At 42.8% G+C, this 22182-nt stretch overlaps 1 protein-coding gene and 1 long non-coding RNA gene across 12 annotated transcripts in view; one reads left to right on the top strand and one right to left on the bottom strand.

Moving 5' to 3' along the window:
• Positions 1-15708, bottom strand: part of Garin2 (golgi associated RAB2 interactor family member 2) — a 32686-nt gene extending 16978 nt beyond the window's left edge. For 6 of the 10 annotated variants that reach the window (XR_009382717.1, XR_009382718.1, XM_059278959.1 and 3 more), the window contains exons 1-4: positions 15539-15707; positions 5315-5465; positions 3379-3578; positions 998-1544 (exon numbers count right to left, since the gene is read on the bottom strand). Coding sequence is in view for 4 of the 10 variants with exons in the window: in XM_059278959.1 (XP_059134942.1) it covers positions 998-1544; positions 3379-3578; positions 5315-5464 (897 nt within the window). In the remaining 6 variants the exon portion in view is untranslated. Of the gene's footprint in view, positions 1-997; positions 1545-3378; positions 3579-4178; positions 4470-5314; positions 5466-14300; positions 14793-15538 lie in introns of those variants that run through there. The other 4 variants (XR_009382715.1, XR_009382714.1, XR_009382716.1 and 1 more) reach the window with 3 other exon arrangements.
• LOC131923799 (uncharacterized) overlaps positions 1-15914 on the top strand; it is a 46965-nt gene extending 31051 nt beyond the window's left edge. For both annotated transcript variants that reach the window (XR_009382720.1, XR_009382721.1), the window contains one exon: positions 15395-15914. This is a non-coding gene — a long non-coding RNA (uncharacterized LOC131923799). The remainder of the gene's footprint in view (positions 1-15394) is intronic.
• Positions 15915-22182: the final 6268 nt, after the last annotated feature.

Below are 22182 nucleotides of genomic sequence, written 5' to 3'. Positions count from 1 at the left end.
AACTGGAGTCCTCTGGAAGAGCAGGAAGTGCTCTCTGTTGCTGAGCCATCTAGTCAACCCACTACATTGATATGTAAAATGCTCGGTTCCTTAATTCAAAGTTTGCTAAGTCCCCACTTCCTAGTGACTTTCATAGTTTTGTGTGTGTGTGTGTGTGTGTGTGTGTGTGTGTGTGTGTGTTTTCTTTTTGTACTCTCTGACCTTTTCTAAAGTCAGTAACTTTTTTTTTGGTTTTTTGAGACAGGGTTTCTCTGTGTAGTTTTGGCGCCTTTCCTGAAACTCACTCTGTAGCCCGGGTTGGCCTCAAACTCACAGAGTGCTGGTATTAAAGGCGTGCGCCACCACTGCCCGGCTATCAGTAACTTTTTTATTTTCTTATTTATGCCCTCACATTTTCTTATTGAAGGTTCAGCCCATCCTCATATTCAAATCATAAAATAGCCATTATATTATATTAATACTTTCATTTGAGGTTGTTGTGTAGGTTCAGTAATTTAGCCAGTCAGATATGGAATACCCAGAAGGTTAAGATTCTAACCCAGGTCTTCTGATTCTGACCCTGAAGTGCTTTCTGTCACCCCACTGCTCTCGATACTGGGGTAAATTTGATATAAGGATGGTCACTACTTCGGGGAATATTTTATGACTTATCCTGGGCTCAGGGGCTTAGTCCTTTGCTAAAGTCATGCCAGTCAGAGTTGGTTCCATACCATTTTCTTCCTTTCTTTTTTTTAAAAAGGTTTATTTATTTATTATGTATACAATGTTCTGCCTGCAGGCCAGAAGAGGGTATCAGATCTCGTTACGGATGGTTGTGAGCCACCATGTGGTTGCTGGGAATTGAACTCAGGACCTCTGGAAGAGCAGCCCGTGCTCTTAACCTCTGAGCCATCTCTCCAGCCCTCCATAGCATTTTCATCAACAGTGTTAACTGAGAACTTGGTTACAGCTCCCATGCTTGGTCACTAAAAGAGTGAAAGTCTCCTACAACACATACCTTTTCCTCTTGCTTGGCCTTTATTATGTCATCGTTTTCAAATACTATTGTGACCTCTGAGATGTTTGTGGCCTCTTTGGGTTCTTTGACGTCTTCTGTGACTTCTGTGACTTCTGTGACAATTCTTATATCTGGAACATCTGTGGCCCCATTTTCTGGAATATCAGTGACATCTGTGATATCGGTGACATCTGTATATTCTGAGAAGTCTGTGCTTTCGGTGGTGTTAGCAGAGTATATACGAGTGTGTGAGTGCGCGGCCTGCAGCTCTGCAAAAGCTGTGATGTCCATGATATCCATTGAGCTTGTGATGTCTGTGCTGTTTGTGATTTCTGAGAGGCTTGAGACCTCTGATACTTTGGAAGTTCTGGCTTTCTTCTGATTCAAGAGGGTGATGAGGTCCACCCACTGAGAAAATACAATGTCCTGTTTATACACAGGAGCACAGAGCTGTAAATAGTAGGCTCGGCCACTTATCAGCTTTACTTTGAGTCGCATGTTCTTAGCACTGTGCACAGAAAGAGTCACAAACTGCAGAGGGAGAAACCTACAAACAAATGCAAATGTAATGTCATCTGAAGACCTAGTTGGAGACCTATAAAAAGACTTTTCCAGCTTGGAGAATTAGACAGTCAATGGTCTTGTGTCCCAGATAGGTGTGGGCGGGAGCTCCTGAGAACCATCTCATTTTAATCATGCAACTAAGATTCTGATTTTACTAAATGATCAGAAGGTGGCTTATCATGAGAAACTCCCCATCCTAATTAATACTGAAAAGTTGAGGCTTAGGGCTGGTGAGATGGCTCACCAGGCAAAGGTACCCACAGCCAAGGTTGATGACCTAAGTTCAATCCTTGGCACTCACATGGTAAAGGACAGAGTGATCCCACAAACTTGTCTTCCGACATTGGACTTGTGGATGCATATGCATGCATGCACACATATGCACAAATAAAAAAAAATGTAATCAAAGTTGAGGTTTAAACATCTAGCAATTCAAATAAAAATTCCATTGAGATGTCATATTATCCCAGTTAGGATGCTCACTATCATTGAGATGTCATATTATCCCAGTCAGGATGCTCACTATCATGAAGACAAAAAGTGCTGGTAATGACGCAGGGAGAAAATGTAAAGTATGATATGCTCTTGGTAGGAGGTAAGTTAGTGTAGCCACTATGGAAATCAGCTAAAACTAGAACTATCACATGATCCAGCAACACTGCTCCTGGTTGTGCACACCCAAAGGAATCCAAGTCATCATGCAACGGGGATACCTGTTTACTATGTCTTTCAGGGCACTGGTCACAACAGGCAAGTTATGGAATCAGACCAGGGGCCATGAACAGACAGATAGATAGATAGATAGATAGATAGATAGATAGATAGATAGATAGAGAAAAAAAATATATCCACAAAATGGAGCTTTATTCATTCATAAAGAATAATGAAATGTTACTTGCAGGAAAATGTCTGAAACCAGAGATCACGTTAAGTGAAATAAGCCAGATTCAGAAAGACAAAAGTAACAGTCTTCTCTCATGAGGAATCTGGATGTTTAAAAAGGTAGGGGGAATAAAGCACTTACTATACAAGCCTGATGGCTTGGTTTTGGACTCTCAGAACTCAGTACAAGCATCTACAATTCAAGCTTGCCCTTACTAGGGAAGGGTAGGTGGAGACAGGAAAATCACTGGAAGCTCCTGGACTAGCTAGTTTGGAGTGCACAGCAGTAAATAAGAGAGACCCTGTCTCTAGCAAGGTTGGAAGTTGATGACTGACACCTGAGGTTGTCCTCTGACCTCCTCATGTATGCCATGACACACATGCACCCATGTGTGCGCGCACACACACAATTACACAAACACAAAAGACATGAAAGTAAAAGGAGACTGTATGGGATGAAGAAGAGGCCCAATGGGATGGGGTTGGGGACAAGGGAGGGTAAGGAAGGGTGACTATGGTCAAGGTACTTAATATTACAGGTATGAAAACGTCATAACAAAACCCATTATTTTGTACAAAAATATATAGTGATAAAAGTGCTTAAAAATGAGGCTGAAATTAAGCTATTTGCTCAAGATTATAGACCAAGTTAGTGGCTGAGATGAGGCCAAAACAAATTCTGATGGAAGTGAGACTATTGTGGGGAGGGAGAGCATGCTCTTGAGTCTTCAGTCCTCATTACTTTAGGTTTTTTTTGTTTTTCTAATTGTCAGCTGTAATAAACCACTTTTTCTGGATGCTGTTAGAGACACCCCTGCATCATTTGAGAAAGCAATGTACCTGAAGTGCTCCCTGGCCACCAGCATTTCCACTTTCAGCTTTGTGGGTGTATGGTGTTCTCTGAGAGATTACTGTCCTCCTGTCCTGTGACTCACCTGGTGAGCACCACCTTCTCTGTAGAGGGAGATTTCAGGAGGCTTTTAAAGAGGGGTTCTGATTCTTTTCGAGCCTCTGGTGTCAGATGTGCCAACAGCATCACATTGGGGGTCTTGAGGATGGGATTGGAAGAACAGATGCCTACGGTCACCCAGTTCGCTCCGTTATGCAGATAAATAGATTCACCTCTCCTATTGACCTGAATGCAGAGAACAGGAAAGGAGTTTCTTGATAAAAGGCATGGATCTAGCTAGCACCCTTGCTTGCTAGAGCAGTGTAAGGGAGGTCAGAGGACAAGGAGGGAGTGAGCCATGGTCCCTCCATTCCTTGACTTGTTCATGATTTGGAGATAGCAGAATGAATACCCACAGTCTCTGGTTTGTGGGGTCTCCTAGGGAGAACCAGTGCTTGAGACTGTGGTAACTATTAGTCCTTCAGGATGCTATGGAGCATGCGGCTGAGGGATTGACTTAGGAATGTAGCTGATAGTGTGTTAGCACAGTTAGCAGTTAGTCCAAGTGAGTGAGCGCTCTGGGTGTTAAGATGCTTGCTGTCTCCTTCCTCCCCCTTCCCCCAGTCACTTGAATTTCCAGAGTCAGGAATTTTGGAAGCTTGCTGCCAATGACCAATGAGGAAAAACTGGGCATCTTGGAGAGTATGACTAGAATGACATGGGACTGTGGCTAATATGTAGACCACAAACTTTCTCCTCCCCATGTGGGGCCAGGGCTATGCAATTAGAGTGTACAAGAGATAATATGAAAATGGCACAGGAAGAAAGGTGAAAATAAAAGATTACTAGCAGTAAAATGTAGATGAAAGCCAAAATCATTAAATTATGACATCACACGCTCCAGGGCATCATGTGTTCTTAGACATCACTGAAACATATTCTGGAGACTTCACTCCTCCCCGTGGTACATTGGGCCCAGAGAAGTCACACTAGTCATCCGCTCTCAGTCAGAGAACACATTCATGAAGCACGAACTCTCCTTATCTTTGAAGTAGCTGTCACCTTCCTTGTCATACTCTGTGGGGTCAGCTGAGTGTGTTGGCTCCATGTTCAGCATCAGACACTGTCGTGACATTTCTGTGAGGGACAGGCATGGTTCACACTGCTGAGCCCATGTCTTTGCTGGAACAGTCTAATGTTGAGTGTTGAGAAGAAAGCCAGCACCACCCCCAGGGGCTCTGCAGCTTCATTCAGAAAACACGTGCATTCTTACACCAAAGAAGCTTTTGTCTCTGATACTATCTGACAGTTATATTTCCCTCTTAGAACCAACAGATAAGATTTATTTTCATTCTTAGCACTTCCCAGGTTGTTGTTAATTGACTTGGGCACTAGGGACTGAACCTAGGGCTTTGTGCATGCCAGGCAAGGGCTCTACCTCGGAGCTCATCTCCAGCCTCAGATGTTTGTCTTTAAAATACAGGTCTAGGGGCTAAAGAGATAGCTCAGCTGTTAAGAACTTGCTGCTCTTATAGAGAGTCTGGGTTCAATTACCAGCATCCACATGGTGGCTCACAACCATAGGCACATCCATGGTGCACAAATGCATGTAGGCAAGCCACTCACATACATAAAATATATAATTTTAAAAATTAAAATAAAGCTCTGAGAAAGAAATTATTTGAATACCTTCCTTTGATAGTATGTTCTAAAAATCATTTTGTGTAACAAGATTATGTTAGCATGATAATTATGGTAGATTTTGGACAGAATTCTTGCCTTCGAGTTTGTTGAGAACATCTGAAGTGAATCTTCCTGTAACGTGAATTTTTCAGGCTATTTAAAGTTTCAAAACTGTTCCCCTTAACATCACACTGTCCCCTCATCACATTTAAAAAGTTCTCTTCTCAACCTTTCACTGTCTTTGTGAAAATGAAATACGGGAATTACTAGAACTAATTGAGAGTGCAAGCGTTATTTACCTGAATAAAATTGCTCTCCAGTATGGGAGGAGATACAAAAGAGCCATACTCTCCTGCATCCAATATATTCTTAAGATGCCCCAGATCAGGAGACTGTGGGAGCCAGAGAGAAACTTGCTCATCCACTGACTTCTTCTTCTTCCTCATCATGCTGACATGAACCATCAGAAAAGTGAGAGAATGGAAAACTAATGAATATACAAAGAAGGTCATAGTTACTGTCTCTTTATGTTGAGTAAGTTTTTAATCCAAATATGTAATATGTTTGACTCCACATCAGGCATTATAGGCACATATACATCAGCAATTTATACTTTAGGGGGTGACAGACAGTAAGCAATCAAACAGAAAAGTTGTCTGATAGTACAGGCACCAGTCACAAACAGGGATGGGTGTGTGACTGTCAATCCTTACTAGGGTGGGGAGGAAGGTAAGGAGACTTTTCAACACATGCCTTCTGTCCCAAACCATTATTTTCTACCTTTCCAATTAATTACTCATGGAGGGATCTCATGTCCTTTTGTGAAAGGATATCAAAACTGCATTAAACACCTTGTACATGACTGAGCCTTAGCTTTTGTTAGGGAGGAAAGTGGGATAGCTATCTAATCAATGACAGTTCACTCCCTGCTACATAACTCAGGCTCTCCTTCTCTGAAGACACTTCAACAGAAAACACTGATTCCATGCCACTGATTGCACCTTTTGTCTATCAAAAATGATTGTAGGAAGGGAAGGAACAGGACCCCAAAATTTGTGTACATATATTCAAGAGATTATTCTTTCTACTGAAACATGTTTTCTGTAAAGAATATATGCAAAAGGCCAAAAGCTAAAAGATACTAACCTTCACTGATCATTAAGGAAATGTCAGTCACAACTACAGTCATTCCTCAGAAACCCCCTTTCTTTAGAGTCTGAGAAGAGTGGTACATCCTAAGCATGCCTCAGTGCACTTCCTGTCAGGGCTGTGCCTCTCATAAGCACACAGCCCTGGGCATGGCAAGCTGTGCAATTCCATTTCTTTGTGCAGTTTTCTCTGTCAGGCTTTCTACTGTTAGCAACACAGTGGCTCCCTTTGTAGTTTCTTAAAATTTGTTCACAGAGAGGATAAAATCAATCAAGATGAGCAAGAGAGTGAAGAAATTGAATGACTGAGATAGCCCATCGAAGTTAACTACTGAGATACAACCCCAGCACAGCAGTCCATAGAAGCTAAACTATGAAAACAATGAGGCTCTCAAAACAGTAGATCCATAAAAGAAAACAAAAGCAAAGACAACCACCATCATCCCTTAAAATAGAGATGATGAGAAATAATCATTTAAAAATTAGTGCTTCTATGGGGTAAGCAATAAAGATTTTGCATGCCCTATCTCATTTAATCATTTAATTTGGACTATACTCGGAGACCACACAGCTAAGGCTTAGAAAGGGAAAGTAACTTGGCCATCATACACAGTTTATACCTGATAAACTAGGATTCAGACCCTCATATCTTGACTAGAGGATCACATGGCTGTTGCCCAAGTCACCCCTGTCCTTATGCTCTTGGAAAGCAAGGTGTGGGGGCTGGCGAGAGTGAGAGAGCTTAGGTTAATGGGAGGAACGGAGAACAGGAGCACAGATCACAGAAAACGTCATCTCTTTTCCCTCCTGTTCCCTTCTCTTTCTAAACAATTTGGTCCTGATGCATTGGTGGGGGACAGAGAAGTCAGAGAGGAGGTGGGGATGCACCCCGAATAAAGTCCAAGGAAGGCAGAAGAGTTTCCTTTGCTCACGTCACCACCTGTCAGCTCAGGCTCTCATGTCACTTCCCGTGTCTCCAATCTGGAGAGGTGGTCAAGGTTCTGGTGAGACAGTTCGGTGGGAAAAGGCATGGCAACCTGAGTTTCCTCCTCAGAACCCACTTGGTCGGAGAGAACCAACTCCTACTAGTTGTCCTCTGCCTTCCATAAACATAAATAAATAGGATAAAAATTTAAACTTTCATCATTGCAGACATGTCTTGGCACATGGAATCTCCAGGAGAAAGGAAGAACAGGGCTTGTAGAGAGTAGTAGGTAGAAGAGGAAGGGGAGAGACCTGGTCAAGGAAAGGAAAGTTCAAGAGCAATGTGACCGTGCAACTGTCCATGGTCTCATCTGTAAGGACCATCAAACCTTACCTCAAGGGCAAGCCACAATCCTGTGTTGGAAATGAAGTTTGGAACTTGCTGTGGGATGTTCTGTATGTTAAATGTGTTGCTCTGATTGGTTAATAAATAAAACACTGATTGGCCAGCAGCCAGGCAGGAAGTATAGGTGGGACAAGGAGAGAGGAGAATTCTGGGAACAGGAAGGCTGAGTCAGAGAGAAGCTGCCAGCTGCCATGATGAGAAGCAGATGTTAAGATACCAGTAAGCCACAAGCCACATGGCAACTTATAGACTAATAGAATGGGTTAATTTAATATATAAGAACTAGATAACAAGGAGCCTGCTGTGGCCATACAGTTTGTAAGCAATATAAGTCTCTGTGTGTTTACTCGGTTGGGTCTAAGCAGCTGCAGGACTGGCGGGTGAGAGAGATTTGTCCTGACTGTGGGCCAGGCAGGACTGGAGAAAACTCCAGCTACAGGAACTCCCTTCAGTTTGAACTTCTTCCTTTTCATGATGAAGCTTTTGTCAAAGAAACAAATACAGAAAGTAAGATATTATACAGAGGAAGCTAATTTCATTTCTATACCTTCTATTTCATATGTTGAGGTCTAAGCTTTAGAGTCTTTTAACTACGCCAGATGGGTTTTTATGGTTTGGATGTTACGTGCCCTCAATGGGATCACGTGTTACAGACTTAAAGATTGGACCATGAGAGCTTCAGTGTAATCGATGGTTAATCTGCCAGTGGATTTATAATTTGATGGCATCACTGTGAAGTGGGGGCAACTTTCAGAAGCTGGGCCGACTACATGGAATAGATCCCAGGAGATGTGTTAGGGAGCTGTAGCTTGTCTTGGGGGTCTTCCTCTTTTTCTTTCTTGTTCTCTTTTTCCTTCTCCAACCACCATGAAAGGTGAGCATCTTTGCTCCATTCTGCTCCCCTGTCTGGGTGTCATCAGAATGGGCTGTTGGAATCCAGCTGCTGCTGCTGTTCCTCATTCACCTTGGTCACTGCATGTGTAAGCATATGTATTATATGCTTATGTATGTGTGAGAAGGTATGCACATGTAACAGGGTTTCTCACTAAAGGTGGAGCTCATTGATTCAGCTATACCATCTGGCCAGCAAGCATTAGAATCTTCCTGTCTGGCTCCCTGGCTCTGGGATTACCGGTACATGCCACTGGACCTGGCTTTTTACATGTGCTCTGGGGATCTGAACTCAGGTCTTCATGCTTATGTGTAAAGTATTTTACTTTACTTCCCAGCCTCCTCATCATGGTCTTATGTGATTGGAACCCAAACTAATAATTGGTCTGAAACTGCTTCTATGGCCAAGGAAGCTATAAGGTAAAGGAAGTAATACAGATTATGCTACTTAGATTACACTTAACTGCTGTAGGTGGACTTTTCTTTCTTGCCTGCCAGTTTCCAAATAACTGACACAGAGACTCAATATTAATTATAAATACTCAGCCCATAGCTCAGGCTTATTACTAACTAGTTCTTACAACTTAAATTAACCTATTTATATTAACCTACATATTGCCACCTGGCTCATGGCTTTACCTGTCTTCCATTATCTCTTGCTTCCTCTGCATCTCCTGGCGACTCCTCTGATTCTACCTTTCTTCTTTCCAGCATGCTTTCTGACCCCAAACTCCTGCCTAGCTATGGGCCAGTTAGCTTTTTATTAACAATGAGAGCAATACATTTTCACCTTGTACAGAAGGATTATTCCACAGGAAACTGCTATTGAAATTTGTTCCTATGGTTACTTGAAGCTTTTTATTGACACCTTCTGTTAAGATTAAGAAAGCCCAGTATGAAAGTATCAGAACTTATATCAGAGACTTGGAAGGTCTCAGAGTGAGGTGGCTCATCTGTTGAAGATGCCGATGGCCTGAGTTGATTCCTGTGACCCACATGGTGGAAGGAGAGAATTGACACCCGCAAGTTACCTTCTGATCCCTACATGCACACCATGGCAGGTGTGTATGCACACACACACACACACACACACACACACACACCACATTAAATAAATAAAGCATTTTAAATGTGCAGATGATAGCACAGAAGAGCTACAAATAGCAAATAGATTCAGGACAGGAAAATTCAAAGTGAGCATTGGGTTATGTAAGTACCATTTTTCTTCTTTTTTTTAGTGGCTCATAGTACTTTATAAAATCTTAGACTTCAGGAAATAAAGCACTCAATTCTTGCTCATTCAGAACTGGATGACAGAGTACACATCTTTGAAACAAAACTACTCCAAGAAAGTGAAAACATCACTTGTTAGAGGTATGTCTTATGTTTGCAGATACTTGCTAATGAGTAGATGCCACATTGCCACTAGGATCAGGAATGTCCCTTCCCAGTGCAGTCACTGTGGCCTCTATGATACCCTTAATGTAAGAACAGAGGCTGTGTAGATGGCTCGATGGGGGAAGTGTCCTTGCTATCCAATCCTAGCTGCTGTGTAAAAAGCTGGCCTTGCGGTGCATACTTACAACCTCAGTGCTGGAGTCAGAGACAGGAAGATTTCCAGAGCTTGCTGGCTAGCCAGCCTAGCAAGCTTCTGGTTCAGTGAGAAATCCTGTCTTAAATGACAAGGTTGATAGAAATAGAGGAAGACACCTGACTTCCCCTCTAACCTCTGTGTGCACACACATAGGCATAGGCACCCATCCACCATGTGCATCACACACACACACACACACACACACACACACACACACACACACACACCCCTAAAGTCAAAATGAAAAGTTATTTAAAAACAATCCCACTTGAGGGACGGGTATATCTAGGAACTCAGGCCATAGAGAAAGAAGAGAGGAGAGGACTGGGAGGCAGCCATGAGTGAGTCTTGCCCTCCTTCATCTTTCTTGAGTCTTCAAACAAAAGTGAGGTCAGCTAAAGAGCAGAAAATGTGCCAGCCTCTTTCATCGTCTTTGATGTGAAGTGGTTTTTTTTTTTTTTTTTTTTTTTTTTGGTGTAAGTTTGTGCTGAAATTACTTTGACACTTTTAGGTTAGTTTATTGAACTTTGAGTAGATTTTTAAAATTTTATTTTATTCTAGTTTGTTTTTGTTTTGTTTTGCTTTTTCAAGACAGGATTTCTCTGTGTAATAATCCTGGCTGTCCTGGATCTCACTCTGTAGATCAGACTGTTCTCGAACTCACAGAGATCTGTCTGCGTCTGCCTTTCAAGTGCTGGGATTAAAGGCATGTGCCACTACCACCTGGCTTATTCTTAATTAAAATGTAATTTTAATTTCTTCCTTCTCCTCCCTCCAACCCTTCCCATGTCCCCCCACTCTCTCTCAAATTAGTGTCCTCTTTTTCTTTATTATTGTTACATGAATATGAAATACAAAATATGAATAAATATATAAATAACTGCAACCCATTCAGTTCATTTAGTGTTGCTTGTATGTATATATCTAGGGCTGACCACATGGTACTGGATAACCAATTAGGGGGCTCATCTCTGGGGAAGACGATGTCTCCATTTCTCAGCAGTCATTAATTGCCTGTAGCTCTTCGTGTAGGGGTGGGGCTCCATGAGATTTCCCACAACCAGATTGTCATGTCCACTAGTATTGTCATAGTCTAGGTCCTGTTTAGAAAAACAAGATTTCATGGGTGTGGCTTCCCCGTCATATCCAGAAGACATGATGTCATAGCTGCTAGGACATGGCAGATTTCCTGGTCTTCTGGTTCTTATATTCTTTCTACTCCCTCTTCCATGATGTTCCCTGAACATTAGGTGTAAGGGTTATGTTGTAGATGTATCAGTTGAGGTGGGGATGGGCACCCCATGACCACTTGTACTCTTCATTTTGACCAGTTGTGGTTTTCTGCACTGGTCTCCATCTGCTGAAAAAAAGCAACTTCTTGGATGAGGAGTAAGAGCTACACTGATCTGTGGCTGTAAGGATAAGCATTTACAATGCAGTTCAGACTTATGCTCACTTGGAAGAGTGGCAGCAGGTTCTCCTTGAAGATCCACAACTTCACTAGCCCCGGGGAATGTGCTATGTTTCCAGTACCAGCCATGAGTTCCTTCCTGTTGATCAGGCCTTAAAGTCCAATTAGACAGCTGTTGATTTCCACCTAGACATTAGTGCCACTATGGCACCTTTAGGGCTAGCTTGCCATGCTGGTCATTGTTGTGGCTCCTAGGCATCACAGCTGTGTAATACTATTGATTGTTTTCCTCCCTTGGAAGCTTATATATCTAGCACCTTCTGACACTATGAAGGCTAGTCCTGGGGAGTGGGGGCTATTGGGTCAGGTCCAGCTCGAATCCTTGGAGTCCTGTATCCAAAGTGTGGTGTGTTCAGCAATAGGGACTCACCTTCAACTTTTGGGAGGCAACCACAGGCAACAGCAATAGTCTATATCATTTTAGGAGAACCTTGGATTCCCCAACAACTGGTAAGGAGGTTATCATACCCAGTACTGGGGTTTTTGTTAGTCCATAGATCTTCTGGGGGCACATTATCATCATGTATGACATGGCTTCATTTAATACACACACACACACACACACACACACACACACACACACTCCACACCTCCTCATGTATTGTATATATTTTTAGGTAAATATGATTCCCTATGTTATTTTCAAACATCCCTAGTATTATTTTTAATACATTTAAAAACTTAGATTTCATATATATATATATGAGTGTTTTGCCTACATGTATGCATATGCACCATGTGCATGTCTGATGCCTATAAAAGTCAGAAGAAGGCATTGGATTGATCTGCTGGAACTGGGGTTGTGAGGCACAATGTGAGTCCTGGCAGCTGAACCCAGGTCCTCTGCAAGAACAGTAAGAGCTCTTAACTACCAAGTCTCCAGCTAATATTTTGACTAGTGTTATTGCTAACTGTGATTTGATATTATTTGCAAGCTGGATTCTCCAACCTCTCCAGTATTTCTAATAAGATGATGGAGGATAGTCTGCAAAGGCAACTTTGGCCCATCCCCCATACCAGTGAACACTTCCGTGGTTCATTAAACCACTAAATTGATTATTTACTAGGCTCACTCACAATACCTGAAGATGTAGCGAGATTTTGGCCTCTAGTTTTACAAACAGGTCATTATTTAATTACACGTATATATTAAAATTTCCCCATAACATTAAGTATTAAAAAGTAGCAGTTACCAATCACAGTGTGGAGCTGTTTGGAGCATCATAATCTCTTTTAAGATTTTCCCAACATAATGGTGCCTCATGGTTAAATCGATGACTAATAAGTTATTTTCTCTTAAAGGGAAGCCGATGGGTTCAGGGTACCACTCCCATGAGTGGTACCCTGACAGCTCAGCCATAGCCCTTTTCAAGGGCTATTGATTTTGGTGGTTCAAAATCATTTTGTTTTGTAGTTGGATGTGGTAGTGTAATCCTAGCAATACTGAGATGGATGCAGAAGGAACATGACCTGGTCAGCCTGGACTACAGGGAGACTTTGCTAAAACAACCAAAAACCCTTCAGAGCAGTTCTGGTTTGTGTGGGATTAAATGTTAATGCAGCTTTGTTTTCAAGTTCGTTTTTATTTTGTTGTTGTTGTTGAGGTATGGTCTCACTCCATTGCTAATCTCCTGAACTGATTAATGTATATATAATGTAACTCTAATATATTTGTGTTAGTAATGTGTACCTAAAACAGAAGCAGAGGTCATTGTGGTGCTTCATGGATGTGCAGACACATTTGTTCTTCTAGAGTTGTGTCTACTGTGGGGGGTGGTGCATGCCTGTAACCCCAGCACTTGGAAGGTGAGGCAGGAGATTCAGGAATGTAATGTCATCCCCAACCACATAACAAGTTTGAGGTCAGTCTGGGCTACACAAAACTGTCTCAAAAAACCCTAACTCCAACCAAAACCAAAACACAACATAGTTGTACATTTTCTGAATTATAGTTTATATTTTTCCAAGAACTTATGGCTTTTTCTAATGTCCTGAGCATTGCATTAAACAGGCAAGAAAGAGAGCAGTATTGAAGGCCAGGACTTCTGCAGCACTGTGGCATTGTGAAGTCCCTAGCTCCTGTCATTAGCAGATCCTCTGCATGAGTGCTTCTCACCCTTCCTAACGCTGCAACCCTTTAATACAGTTCCTTATGTTGTGGGGACCCCAACCATATAATTATTTTTGTTGCTACTTCTAACTGTAATTTTGCTACTGTTAGGAGTTGTAATGTAAGTATTTTTGGAGATAGAGGATTGGCAGTGGGGTCATGACCCACAGGTTGAGAACCAATGCGCTACACAGTCTTTGCTGTTTCTTTCCTGGTGCTTCCCCCCTCACATTTCTGTTTTCCAGTCTCGGTTGACTGGCGATTCCTTCAGAAGCTCGGTTCATCAGGCTGTACTTTTCTACAGAACTGCAGTATAATTTCCAGCTGAAAAGCATTGTTGGAAATGTTTAGTAAGAAAGTTTCCATGTTAAATCCAATCACAGACCAGAAGCCACTGCCAGGCATGTATCTGTGGCGACAGTGTGTCTTGGCATCAGCCAGGATGGAGCTGCTTCAGCTTTGTGGTACAGGGGTTCACTGTTGAGGGTGACCCAGCCCAGAAGGCTAAGGACAGCATGAACACGGGTGTGTTCATGCTGTGCTGATGCTGTTTTCCTAGGAGTAAATGCAATCAGCTGGAACATTTGGAAATGTAGCAGCGTGGGTGTAAATGGAACAGTGCAGAGTGGGTGTGAGAGGCTTAGGAACCAGTGTGGAAGTGTGTTTTGGTTGGGTTTTCTGACTGCCTAATACAAGAAGATGCGCATACATATTTAATGTCTATAAACACTCTCTACTCACCATTTCCAATGTGATCTTTTCCTTCCATTATTCTTCAAACATAGCAAAGTTGAAAGAATTCTGTAGACCTGACATGCACATTCTCCTGTGATCTTTTTCTTTTATTGTGTTATTTCTTGTATTTAGTTACACAATAGCTCTTAAATTGTAGCCTTTGTCTATCACGCATTAAAACTGCTCTTGATGATACCTGATGGCCTGGGACTCTTGACTGTCCCATTCCAGCATCCTGAGTAGCTGGGACCAGATGTGTGCAGCAGCAAACTCAGCCTCTGTTGTCTTTAACGCCCTACTAGGCATATTTCTAGGCCAGGCCCATCACTGTTTTAGTTTGCAATTTTGTTTGTAGCTCTGAGAAGTTCTGACTGCGGTGGCCTCTTCCTTCTCTGTGGTACTTCCCCTTCAGCTTTTCAGCTTTGAACATCAGACCCTGTATTCTGGATTTCCTCTTCCACTCGAATAATTACAAGTGAGTCTTCTAATGAATTTATTCTATTCTCAGTCACCAATGGAAGAAAATTGGAATGGTGATTTAGATACTCAATTTTTTTTTTTTTTTTTTTTTCTGGAGCGGAGGACCGAACCCAGGGCCTCGCACTTGCTAGGCAAGTGCTCCACCACTGAGCTAAATCCCCAACCCCTTAGATACTCAAATTTAAAAGCAACCCAGAGAGCATGCTTTCATTTCAAATTTAAACTGTTAGTGAGGGTTGTGTGTGTTCAGTGTGTATGCAAGTGCATGTGCAAGTGTGTGTGTGTGTGTGTGTGTGTGTGTGTGTGTGTGTAGGCCAATTTTCAGATGCCATCTACTTTTTTGTGGGACAAAGTCTCTCATTGGCTCAGAACTTGCTAAGCAGGTGAGGCTGCTGGCCAGTGAGCCCCAGGGTTCCACTCATCTCCATCTTCCCAGTGCTAGGGTTATAAACAGGCACTGCTGCTTAGTAAGATGTGGGCTCTAGGGATTGAACTCTGCTCCTACTGTATTAACTGAGCTATCTACACAGGCCTGGTGGGATTAATTTTAAGTCAAAGAAGTTCAGTCACCAACTATAAGGTCTCTTAAGGGTTTTTTTTTTTTTTTTTAAATGTTCTAGGTAGGGAACAAAAAAATGAAGCCAGGGGAAAGAAGAAGCTGGGAAGACAGACCGCCAAGCCTCCCATAGCCAGCATCAACCAGACTATCCATTCCCCTCTTCCTCAGGCTCACATCCAGGCTGCTGTAACCAACACACACTTACAGAGAAGCAAGGCTGAAATAGGTCACTGGAGATCTCCTGGGTGTCGAACAGGAGGATTGTTTCCAAATAGCACGTCTCTGCTTCTCTTTTCACATTTCTTTAGCAGAAGGTGTTGCTGTGTGCTGGACAGCCAACTAAGCATTTGGTGAAAGGCTGCCTGGCATTGTTCTACTACTCCTGCATCACAATGTGCTGACATAGCTCTGAAGTAAGAAGGGAAGGAGCAGCCGAAAGATGAGGATTGGTGCCGGCATTCCTGAGAAGCCCAGACTTGTGGGTGGAAGTTCTGGGGCTTTTTAGAGGTGAAAAGCCATCTTGATGATGGTGGGGCTGGAGAAGATATAATAAAAATGGAAAAAATATCATTTGTCATTCAGTTGATAATGTATCATTCAGTTGCCCTATATTATGGTTTTCAGAAGCCTCAAAGGTATTTGGAGCCTCTGTGAAAAAAAAAGCTTCAAGTTGTGCATGGTGGCTCATACCTGTAATTCCAGTACTTATGAGGCAGAGGCAGGAGGATTGTAAGGAGTTTGAAGTAAGCCTAGGCTACACAGTAGGTTTGAAGCCAGCCTGTACTAGAGTGTGAGATCCTATCTAAAAAACAAAATAAAACAAAAATATAAAACAAACCAAAACCAAACTATTAAACAAACAAACAAAACAGACAACTCCCATCCACACCAAAGCAAAACCAAGAAACAAGAAACTCCCAAGTGTCAAACAAAGGTAATATTCCTACAGGGCAACAGTGCTGAGGACCAGCTGAGGACCAGCTGAGGACCAGGTATACAGCCTCACTATATTGCCTTTGCATCTCCATCTGCTGTATTCTGGACACACGCTAAGTGGGCATTCAGTAATTGTTGGGTGAATGGGTAAGTAATATCAATAAACACACACCATCCCCTCTGTCTTGAGAACATGGCAGAGTTGCTTGTCCTTGCCCTCTGTGTTGGGAGGTCCTCTGCATTCCATCATACTTTCATGTGTCTTGGTACCTTCTTTCCTGTTAGTGAGGATGATGAAGCACACAGAGGGATGCTAGCTGAGGATAGGCTAAGAGAGGAGCCACTACCTGGGTGAATTCATTTCACTTGGGTCCCTATGTTCTATGTTCGAGATTCAAGTGCTTGATTTTGGCAGGGTCCAAAAAGTATTTTGGTTTCTCAGAATAAACATGAAGTGTCTGTGTGATGCTATGATGAGAACCGTAACAGGCCCTGGAGACCAGGTGTGGATGTGTTGGCATCAGGAAGCCTCTCCAGAAGCAGAGGTGAGGGCCATGCTCAGTTAGAATGTGTGAGGGCACAGGCTCTGGGAGCAGGGATTGCATCTGACTAGGAGTTTCCAGAAAAAGCAGACCCTGTGGAGGCCCAAGCAGGTACCCTGTTATTTTTGCCTTGGATGTTCTGTTGCATTTTTTTTTTTTAATGCTGAGTGCCATTTTCAGATGGATAATTTTTTTTCAGTAGGCTCTTGCTATGGAGTCCAGGTGGGCCTCATACTTGCAGCAGTTTGTTGCCTTGGCCTCCAGAGTGCTAGGATTACATGAATGTGCTACCATGCCTGACTCTGACGGACACATTTCTCCTCCATTCATAGCTCTAGTATGCCATCCATCCCTCACATAGCATGTTTATTTCATGATCACCACTTACCAACGATCCTGTTTAGGAAACATTTTGCATATATCTGATTTCTTCATTGTTGATGGCATTAATTTTGAAGCAGCTAGATGAAATCCTTTGGTATTACTTTAATGATTTTTGAGGTTAAAATATATCAAGAGAAAACTATGGATTAATGGTATGATTTGAATATTTACCTTTAGATATGAAAGTTTTAACATGCACAAAGCATATGCACCTGGTCAAAGGAAGATGCGCAACCTGTTGGTTCTCTGCCTTTGCCCTTCATAGGATGGGCCTGTGCATGGGGTCTTCTCAACTGTGTTCTAAGCTTGGAGTAGGGAAATTTCTTCCTATGTTCTGATGCTGGCTCCCGGTGAAGCTGTACAATGTTAGTTCTGTTGGTCAGTTTAGTGTTGAGCACCTGCTGCTGAAGGTGCCAACTCATGCTGGGCTACAAGATGAACAGAATCTGCCCTGAAAGAACTTACCATCAAGAGTGGCATGTGAGCCTTCAGGCACGGGGAGGGGCTTGGACCTGCCTCTACTGACTGTACCAGGCTCTGCTGACTCCCCATGGGAGGCCTTACCTTCTTGTGGGAGGGTGGGTGGGTGGGGGAAGGCTGGAGGGGTGGGAGGAGGGAAGAGGGAGTCTGTGATTGGTTTGTAAAATGAATAATAAAATTTCTTAAGAAATTTAAAAAAAGTGGCATGTGAACAGACTGATTTAATGGTGCCTGAAGGACTCTGGGAACATGGGTGAGGGGCACTTTGTTCAGTGTGATACTTTAGGGATGTTTCCTGGAAAAGGTAATGCCTAAGCTAGAGCTGGCTTATTTCATTTAGCTTTTCCTGTTTTCTTTTTCTGTGGTGCAAGAGAGGCAACCCAGGGCCTTGTGCATGGTAGACAAGTGCTCTGCCACTGAGCCACACCTCTAATCCCCACGAGAAATATTGAAAGAGTAATCAGTCTGGACAAAGAGAGAAGGCATCAGATGACTTGGATTTGAGGGAGCAATTGCTTGCAAAATAGTCTGGTGTGTCAGAGAAAAAAACTGAAGTTGAGGAAGTGTTGTGGAGAGCTTTGAACGCTCTAACTGGGCCCCGGGACCATCAGCTGTAGAGGTTTTCTGTAAGGAAGTCTGTATAGGGAGATTTACAGTCTGGTTTGGCCACTCCAATAGCAATGTAAAAGAAAGATTTGAGGAGAGCTGTTCCGCAAGCTGAGAACAAGGTGCTGGTGGAGGTAACGAAAAGGAGGGGCTAATTTGGGAACTGTGAGGAGAGTCAGAATTTGGTGACTCACTGCATGTGTGGGGCTGAGAAAGCAGCAAGATGACTCAAGTTTGGACTCTGCAATTCTGGCTTCAATCCTGCCTTTAACTAGGGAACAGAATATGAGGAGAGGACCAGGTATGGGAGACAGATGCACTGTTGGCAATAACCTTTGTCTAATATGATGCCTTGCATTCAGCTGGTGTTTACCTGACAGGCAGTATCCTCAGGTGCCTTGGTTTTACATGCTGCAGGCAGGAGATGGATTGAGTACTAAGCCCCAAGCTTCGAACTGTGGTGGCAGTCAGCCTCATGTGGTGCTGGTCTGTATTTCAGAATGCTCCCCCATCCCTCTTGCATTGAGGGCTTCCTTCCTGAAGTTGCATTCCTTTTCTCCTTTCTTGTCTGAAATGCTCCTCCCCCACCTGCTCACGTGGGGCTTATTTTCATGTTTCAGAAATAAGCTCAAATGTCACCTGTTTGGAGAATTGTCTGTCACTAGGTGAATAAGGCCCTGTCAGCTCCAAATCTGCTTTGGCTACTGCCCTGTGGTGTGATGGAGCTCTCTCCAGCTGTCTTTGTCACAATAGGTGGCATTAGACGAGAAGGAACTTGGGAATTGGGAGGAGGGAGAAGGGACTTGTGTCTGTCCGTGTCGCCATGACAACGGCAACAGACTGTACTATTTGATATTTTATTTATTCTAACTTCTTGCACTCTCTAAATCTGCAGCTATGGGGGGTTCTCTCCCTGGAGTACCGAGCCCTGTAAAGAGTCTAAAGTCGGAGTTTCTAGACCTGATCCCTTAAGCTCTCTAGAAGCTACCCTAGCCCTAGTGTTTTTGTGGTTATTTACTCTCGCCATTAGCCCTGATGTCTGCTTCTTTTGTGCCTTCCCAGGTCACCGACATCCAGTTTTTGGCTCTCCTACGGTCTCCCTGTGGATTACCAACTGATTTCTGCCTTTCATCAAAGGTCTGCATCTTGACTGCACAACAGAACCTGATTTAGGACTACACCCACTCTTTTAACCAACCACGGCCTTATCTATACTTTTTTTCTGTCTCAACCTTTGCCTTTGTTACTGGTTATCAGGAAGGTCTCATTAATCCTCAGATCCTTGGTGCCTACCATGGAGCCTGACATCTTGTATGAACTTAGTTGATGTTTCTTTTTTTTTTTGTTTTTTGTTTTTTTTTGTTTTTTTCGAGACAGGGTTTCTCTGTGTAGCTTTGCGCCTTTCCTGGAACTCACTTTGGAGACCAGGCTGGCCTCGAACTCACTGAGATCCGCCTGGCTCTGCCTCCCGAGTGCTGGGATTAAAGGCGTGCGCCACCACCGCCCGGCTAGTTGATGTTTCTTAAATGAACTGGATTATTATAAAAGATTACATACATGAGCCAGGTGTGGTTGGCACACATTTGTAATCCTAGTGCTCACAGGCAGAAGCAGGAGGATTACTGCAAGCCTGAGGCTAGCCTGGTTTAATACTAAGTTCCCAGTCAGCCAGTGCTACATAGTAAGACTGTGTTTTAAAAACAAATGGACAGAGATGGGCAGTGGTGGCCTCTAATCCCAGCACTTGGGAGACAGAGGCAGGCGGATCTCAGCGAGTTCGAGGTCAGCCTGGTCTACAGAACGAGTTTCAGGACAGGCTCCAAAGCTTGACACAGAAATACCCTGTCTTGAAACAACAACAAAACAAATGGACAAAACAAAAACAAAGAAAAAGGCCAGAATTGAGCAATCCTTTTCATCTTTCAGCTTTAGGCTAATTTATCAGAGGACTCTGTAGCAATGTGATTCTCTCCAGAGTCAAGTACAGGACTTACTGAATGAAAAAGAAAAGTAAAAAGGAAAGGAAAGGACATGACTGCTCCTAGGTGTGGAGGAGAAAGATAAGAGAGCGTTGGTAGAGGCAGGGACATCTGGGAGAGTCCAGAGTGGACAGGACCAGGCTTAGTTGTGCCATGCGGGGAGAAGGGGAGGGGAGGGAGACGGATAGCAGGGGACTAGGTGCTGTAGCCAGGAGGCCCAAAGGTACAACATGTCTGGATTATATAGGGAAGAGTAGCCTAGTCCCCTAGACTGGAGATTTTAGGGTAGGGCAGGGGATGCTAGCCAGGAGGACCCTGTAACAGGTAAGGACTGAGGGATAGCCTGAAGGACCTGTTGGCTAGGTCTGCTTTGATATCTTAAATGGGCACCTCAGACATTTGTCCCAGGTTTGAAACCTAACACTTACTTCTAAGTGTATTAGAATACAGTTATTTTGTTTAGTTCTGGAATGGTCATCAGTAGACTAACAGGGCAGTCTGCTTTGATTCTGTGTGGACATGCACCTCTACTTTCTATAACTCAGGGTGATAATGCTTACCTTGGTAACGTTTCTTGAAGATCACGAGTTGGTAACTGGTTAGAGCTGCAAAGTTTGTTTGTTAGCCAAGCATTTTGAAAATGGAAGTCATCCAAAGAATCCACTTGCAACATCACTTAACAATATTTACTTGGAAAACAATCTGTTTATGTTCTATTTTTCGTTGTGTGATATGGTTTACAAAACCAAAGTACAGAGCCCCCAAGTCTGGTTAACTTCTGTACAGCTATAAGAATCTGAAAGTATTGTCTAATATTTTACTAAAGTTTAGATTACCAAGACAAAGAAAACTTGAATATAATGTATATGTGTAATTCTTAGATAGTTTTGGTAAAATAAATGTGAGTAGATTGACACCGACCAATAGATTAAACAGATTGAAGTAGAACCATTTCATTGCTGGATAACTTCCAGACTTCCCTGCAGCCAGCTCAAATGTCTTATCTTCCCCATTTTCTAATTCTCAAAGAAAAATGGCTTTCTTTTCCAGTTTGATTTGGCTACTAGGGTCCTTAAACTCAGCCCTTCTTTCATTTCCCTCCTCCATTTAGAAATCTGCTACCTTTTTATTAGCTGTTGTTGTTCTTTACTTCCACAGTGTCATTAGTTTGAAGTAGCATGTCTTCTCACATATAGGTTCCAAAGCATTTATATTCAATTTCTGTTTTTTAATATGACTGTTATTTTCAATGTCACTATTGAAATTCTGCTCTTACAGCTCATAAATGACTGCCTAGTTAATAAGTATTCTCTCCTTTTTTTTTTTTTTAAATTTCATTCATATTCTTGGGACTTCATTTTTGTTCCTTCTCTCTCCTTGAGATTCTCTGTCTTGGGTTGAGATGTTGTGTTCCTGTCTCTGTCTTCTACAAATATTTTTCATTCCAGTCTTCCTCCAATACCCTGAGTCCCTGTCCACTTGGCTTGTTAATTCACCCTCATGGGTCATTTATGTGAATGAGTTCCTGAGTTGTATCCAGCCTGTACGTTTTTGAACTCCTAACCAGAACTTCTAAATGCTCCTCCATAAAATGTATTTTTCTGATTTTCTCATTAGTTGTCTAGCATTTTCTGAGTGAAGACATGGGCTCCTTTCTCCTTTCTCTGGCTTCCTCTCCAGAACTTGTATCAGTTATCAATCCTTCCCACGGTTCTCTCCAGCAGGGAGAGAACCCTTTTCCTTATCAGCCCCTGTCCAGCACAGCCTCGTCTCATCCAAGCTTGTGTCTTCTACTTCCTTCTGGTTTAACCAGATCTTCTTGTAGCTTCCAGAACATTCATCCTAAATGTGCAGCTCTGATCATACGTCCTTGATCAAGATTCTCTGACAGTTCTATCCCTAGAGTAAATCCAGATGCCTTC

The sequence above is a fragment of the Peromyscus eremicus genome, chromosome 14, assembly GCF_949786415.1.
Source record: "Peromyscus eremicus chromosome 14, PerEre_H2_v1, whole genome shotgun sequence".
NCBI classification, from domain to species: Eukaryota; Metazoa; Chordata; class Mammalia; order Rodentia; family Cricetidae; genus Peromyscus; species Peromyscus eremicus.
Note: the sequence above shows the minus strand (reverse complement) of the source record. Positions and strands in the feature narration are given on the sequence as shown.